The 6,011-nt window shown below is 30.6% G+C and overlaps 2 protein-coding genes across 2 annotated transcripts; both read right to left on the bottom strand.

The window, feature by feature from the left end:
• Window positions 1-2,241: 2,241 nt before the first annotated feature.
• On the bottom strand, window positions 2,242-2,946 carry LOC112595390 (zinc finger BED domain-containing protein 5-like). The gene is made up of 2 exons (XM_025340553.1): window positions 2,626-2,946; window positions 2,242-2,556 (listed from the first exon to the last, which is right to left on the bottom strand). The coding sequence occupies exons 1-2, from the start codon at window positions 2,944-2,946 to the stop codon at window positions 2,242-2,244; spliced, it is 636 nt and encodes a 211-aa protein (XP_025196338.1).
• A 599-nt stretch (window positions 2,947-3,545) lies between these two features.
• LOC112595389 lies at window positions 3,546-4,099 on the bottom strand. The gene is made up of 2 exons (XM_025340552.1): window positions 4,003-4,099; window positions 3,546-3,904 (listed from the first exon to the last, which is right to left on the bottom strand). The coding sequence occupies exons 1-2, from the start codon at window positions 4,055-4,057 to the stop codon at window positions 3,546-3,548; spliced, it is 414 nt and encodes a 137-aa protein (XP_025196337.1). The 5' UTR covers window positions 4,058-4,099.
• Between the last annotated feature and the right edge of the window lie 1,912 nt (window positions 4,100-6,011).

Genomic DNA, 6,011 nt, shown 5'->3' with positions numbered 1-6,011 from the left:
CGTAAAAAAAGGCTGACTCTAGCCAAGTACCCCAACGGATAATTATTGGCTGCGGTGGTAAATGTGTAATTGGCAACATTTCTTTATATAATTGAATTCTATACGGAGCCTTTGAGAAAACCTTTTTTCCATTATTATAATTAAATCATTAATGTCACCAAAAGTATCTTATTATTAAATATTCTTTGAGACGTAAAATATTTGATATTATAATATTATATAAACGTACCTATGATCTATGTTTTTATTTGTATAGTTGTACGGTTTTTGTTAAAATATGCAAAAATATGCAGATCATGCATTAACGTCAGAATATGCAAAAATATGCAGTATAAAATTTTGATATTTAATCAATCAAGTAATGATTTGTGGACACTCATTGACTGCATGTATATGATGTTGAAAATAACAACATGCATTTTATGCAAAATCCGGTCTTTAGTAATTGTAATACGTATAATAGTCGACCCTTCCACCTAGAAAATCACTTCCCAGCCTAGTAACGACCTTAAATAATGGTTTCCTCCAATATTACCTCTCTTGTAAGCTCCAATCCAACGTTTGATTGTGGCTAATCCTGGTAGATTGATTTGTAATGATCTTAAATATTTATACGCGGATGGAGATTTATAATAGAATCTTAAAGAAAAGTGTTTTTCTTGATTAGTCGATGGTTTTTTACATATACTATGACGGATTTGCATTTTTACTAATGTTTGAGAATCAATTGATAGAAATTTTAAAGAATTTAAAACATTTTTAGTTTTAAATAGAATACGGGCATTTTTTAAATTTTTCCTAAGCTTTGTTATTGTTGTATTTTTATACATAATTAATTTCTGTTTATATTCCACTTTCATTTTCATTTTTTTCATATCAATTGCTTGTTTTTCTATAGTTTTATTTAGCAATTTTATTTTTTCATTTAATACATTTGAAGACTCAGGCATATTAAGTGTACTATCTAACCATAATTGAGTTTTAAAATATTTCAACAATGAAACAAAGAAGTATAATTCTAGAAAGAATTGATCAGCAACTGATACATCAAATGGAATTTTAAAATAATTATTGGAAGACAATTCTAAATTGTATAGTTACGGTGGTTAAGGCGTTATCATCAAGAGGTTTGTCTTTCATAGATGGAACAACTCAGATTCGTTGCTCAAATAATGGAAATTTTTTGATGGTAATTGAACTGATTGCTGAATTTGATGTAGTTCTTTCAGAACATATTCAAAAATATGGCAATCCTGGAGAAGGCCATACATCTTATTTGTCATTCCATACATATGAACGGGCGTCGCCCGAGTGCGTTCCGTTAATCATATCGTACCTTTTTAATAGCCCGATTGCGTCCGCGATAATATCGCAAATAATTTTGGTATATTCCATGTGCGTCCGCGTATTATTGCTAGCAATATTTGTCTTTATGGATAAAATGCATTGATATCTTATAATATTACACTGCTTGTATTTACACTATAGTCCATACGTAGAAATCTATTATTCATAACTATTCTTTGATAACCGTGTGCAGTTTGTGTAGTGATGTATATACAGCTAACAGTTTTGTTTAAATATATTTAACTAACATTTTATATTAATTACACTTATATATATACATACTTAAAAGATTTTGATGTCGTTATCGTCGAGTATGATCAGCCAACACGGTAAGGAACTTAAAATTATTATGGGATATAAATTGAGATTTCATAAAATGTTGAATGGTGATGTAAAACGATGGTGCTGTGTAAACAAAACATGTACAGCTTACATGAAAACAGATATGAGTTAGAAGACAATTATTGATAGCAATTTAAACCATAATCATGAAATAGAATCTGATGGAAAAATGATGAGACAAGTAATAAGGAACTCTGTAAAACAAAAAGCTCAAGAAGAACTTTGTGAACGTCCACTCAAACGTATAACACTCGGATGTAAATCTAAATAATTAAATAAACATAATAATAATAAACTTTTATAATAAATATAATTAAATAACTAAATATTTTTTGGGGTGTAAGCCAGTTCACCTCCTCGTGGTGCACCCTGGGTAACTCTAAATCAGCCATACTCAACCTTTTTTTCATTTGGGCCACATAAAATATTTTAAAATATTACGCGGGCCGCAAGTCTAAATGAACGGAACGGAAAAAAAAAACTAAAAATACATTTTATATTGTGTACAACATTTGAAAATTTATTGTAAAAAAATTAAATATTTATTTTAAATTAGTGTGAATTTTGATATTGAGATAATTCCTTAACTATTTTGGATAAATCTGGTTTGTAGTTGCTGCATGCTACTCTTAACAAGTCGTCAAGATGTGAATCAGTAAGACGATTTCTGTACACATTCTTTGCATATTTCATTTTTGAATATGAAGTTTCACATAAAAATGTTGATGTGAACATTGTTAGCAAAAAGTGGGCACATTTTTGTATGGTTTTGTATTTTCCTGGCACTAAATTCCAAAATTCGAAGTATTCTTTTTGTTCTCGCTTTTCTTTGAAAATAACTTCCAAATTTGTATCATTTTTTAATTCAATAAATTCATCAAATAATTTTGAATAATCAGATACAATCAATGCAGCTAATTGTGTTATACTCGTTACTTCTAAGTGCCAAGGATTTTCTATAAGTAAAAAGCAATTCTTTACACCTCTTAAATCCTGAAATCTTCTTTTAAATTCATTGGATAAGGCAGCTAAATGATTTAAAATTATTATATTGTTTGTTTGAGAAATTATAATGTCATCTTGTTTAGCTTTTGTAAGGGTTGGGAAATTATGTAGAATTTGGTTCTGTATTTCCTTGTAATAGAACTCCAACTTCTCTTCAAAAGCAAAAACTTTATTTGCCATCTGCGAAATAATTTTATTTTCACCCTGTAAGCCACGGTTGAGCTCATTAAGTTTTTCTGTGATATCACACATATAAGCTAAAAGGCACCACCAATTATTGTTTTTATCAATTTCATCAAATTTATTATTTTGTTGTAAAAATGCAATAATTTCTAATCGTAAAGTAAAAAACCTTTGAAGAACTTTTCCTCTACTTAGCCAACGCACCGAAGTATGTAAAAGAACGTCACTATAATCACTGTTCATTTCTTCTAAAAGACTTTTAAATTTTCTATGATTGAGTTCGTTTGCTCGAATATAATTAACTATTTTTATCACGCTTTTCATCACTAAATCTACTTCTGGAATAGAGACGCGTGCTGCCAAGTTTTCTTGATTAATAATATAATGAAATGACAAGATATTTGTTAAATTATATTGTTTTTTCAACAGAGAAATAAATCCTTTGTCACAACCGGTCTTTAGTTATTATATTATATTACCAGCTATTATTATTGCATTATTATCTTTTTATTATTATTATATTTTGGTTGGCAGTGCAGTACTTTTGGGTGGCCTGTCTTCCTGCCGTAAAGGCACCTTAATATTTATATATATTAAAGCCGAGTGCGGCGACAATATGTGTATAATATGTATTTGCTAAATATATGCATAATATAACATACACACATTTATGTATATTTAAATATATTACTCGAAAGCCACTGTAAATGGATTTGACGTAACAGATTGTCTAAGTCTGTAATCAAGTTTTCCAATAGCGGGTGTTGGCGTGGCTGTTGTGCCATTCGAATCCGGTTGGCTTCCCCAGATTCGATAAAGTACAGCTCACAGTAACTCGGTCGCAACATTTCATTTCTGACAATGTCGTTACTAATCCTGCGATACACTTGCCCATGAACAGTGAACACTTTTGGTCCCCGACCTGGCAAACGTCTTGGGTTGAGGTCAGTGAAAAACGCAGCAAACGCCAAAGTGTTGTTGTATCGTCTGATTTCTTTTCTAAAGTGCCTGGCTACCTGTGAATCATCTATTAACAAACGAATTAATAACTCTGGAGGTTGTCCCAACACACGGTCACCCGTTATAGCCATTTGACCATTATTGCAACACGTTGAAAAATGAGACCTTCCAATCTTCTCACAGTGGAAATGACGGCCACCACAGTGATCGCAGACGGCATCCAATGGTCCTATGTTGTGCTGTTCGGGAAGTTGGTGTTGAATGCCAGCCGAACGATCTCTTACAGGCACATGTGCTCTGGAAGCACCCAGGGGAATTGGTACAAACTGTAGTTTAAACATCAAAGTTGTAAAAAACAATGTCATCTGTTTTTATTTAATGTGAAATATACACTGACTTCATTGTCGATGTCTGGTGGTAAAACGTCGAATACATCTATGAATTCATATACTGCTGCAGCATCAGCAGGCAGCAAATCTACAACCTCAATGTCATCTGGGAAGATTTCTAATTGAGGTTGCACCAATGGTACTTCGTCTACCTCTACCATGACCTCATCAATTTGGACTTCAACAATTTCCACGTCCATTTCTTGTTCGCCGTCTGGTGCCGCAATTTCTATAATCGGTTGATTATTTTGTACTACCTAAACATCATATGAGGTCAGGTTTAATGTATCTGTATGTACAAAATTATTGAAGTTTAAATTAAGATCTTATTAGTTATATATATGTGTGTGTGTGTGTGTGTATTAGTAATAAATATATACATATAATTTTGTATATATAATATATACTATAATAACATTAAAATAAGAATGTAATGAATCATCATCAATGAAATAATTCAAAAATAAATGAGCTTAGTTGGTGGGTGCCACTTTTTTTTTTGTAACAATATATGTCATGCTTAAATTGGAATTGAGTATGATAGCACAGTTCTATAATAATATTAATGAGAGTAATTGAAGTATGCACATATATAATAAAGTTATAGGAATGAGTGTGACATTATTATATATTATTAATATAAAATAATAATACATACATACATACAATGAATGAAAGCATATAAGCAAAAAAATGTCAATATTAAAACATTGTACATATTGATATTACCATGAGTTCAGATATAACTAATGAATGACAAAGTCTAAGTAACATATATAGTTATTAAAATGAAATAATATAATTGTTGTGTATCTGATAATTAATTTAAAGTTAATGTGGTTGTATGTACGAAAATTATCTTTAACCCGTCATGACTCGCACGTATAATTTGAACACCGTTACTAGCGCGTAGAGCGATTCGCTCACCTAGTATATTTCATCATGAATGTAATATTTTAAGAACAAATAATTGATAAATCATAAAATGAACCAATTTTGAATATTCTTTATTAATATATTGAAAAAATAAATAAAATAATTATACTGACTTATGTGCTATGAAATTTTATTAACTGTTTTCTGTAAAATCATAATGATAAAATAATTAAAATGTATTATGTATGCATGAATTCATTTACAAACTTAAACTAATCATCTAAATCTTCGGTGTTTCCATTGCACAAACTGCATAGGGCTAATGTGTGTGCACCTTGCACATTTTACCTAGGTATAAAATATAAAATAATGAGTTGTATATATATTTGAGCTTAGTAGTGTATCTACTTACCACGGTATATCGATTTTTCCTTGCAGGACAGTAAGCACATTTAACTCTTTCTGTAGGTCTTGGATCCTCTTGAGATGGTGTGGAGATTTTACCGGTGAAACGATTTATTTGTTTTCGAAGATCAAAAGACAAATTTTTACAATTCAGTCGTTGTACCATAAATGGTTTACATAGATCTTGCCCAAGAGATTTTAACAATTGACGTCTACTTATAGTAGTATCAGTGTTGGCTTTATAAATAATTTGGTTATTTATACCAGCTATATTCATAAGAGAAAAAAATATGGTAAGAGGCCATCTACAACTAATCCTTGCTACGGAATATTCAGCTTTTAGTTCGTCAACGACGTCGACTCCCCCTTTGGTAAAATTATAAAAAGTAATTACTTCAGGCTTACGTTGTTCTCCGCTCTCTACATCAATATCTCCTTGCTTGTGCATTGTTGACAACATCAGTACATTTTTATTTTTTTTTGGTACGTATGATACTAATAAAC

Source organism: Melanaphis sacchari, unplaced genomic scaffold, assembly GCF_002803265.2.
Source record: "Melanaphis sacchari strain LSU unplaced genomic scaffold, SCAv2.0 Contig275_pilon_pilon, whole genome shotgun sequence".
In the NCBI taxonomy this organism is placed as follows: domain Eukaryota; kingdom Metazoa; phylum Arthropoda; class Insecta; order Hemiptera; family Aphididae; genus Melanaphis; species Melanaphis sacchari.
The sequence above is the reverse complement of the archived record's forward strand: the minus strand, read 5'-3'. Positions and strand labels throughout refer to the sequence as shown.

What these genes read in the sequence shown, in the direction of transcription:
- LOC112595389 (XM_025340552.1), bottom strand. Translation starts at nt 4,057, where the DNA reads ATGCCGTCTGCGATCACTGTGGTGGCCGTCATTTCCACTGTGAGAAGA. An exon ending in CACTGTGAGAAGATTGGAAG is followed by an intron (nt 3,905 to 4,002) that starts GTCTCATTTTTC and finishes GTTTGTTAATAG; the next exon opens with ATGATTCACAGGTAGCCAGG.
- LOC112595390 (XM_025340553.1), bottom strand. Translation starts at nt 2,946, where the DNA reads ATGTGTGATATCACAGAAAAACTTAATGAGCTCAACCGTGGCTTACAG. An exon ending in AAAATCCTTGGCACTTAGAA is followed by an intron (nt 2,557 to 2,625) that starts GTAACGAGTATA and finishes GATGAATTTATT; the next exon opens with GAATTAAAAAATGATACAAA.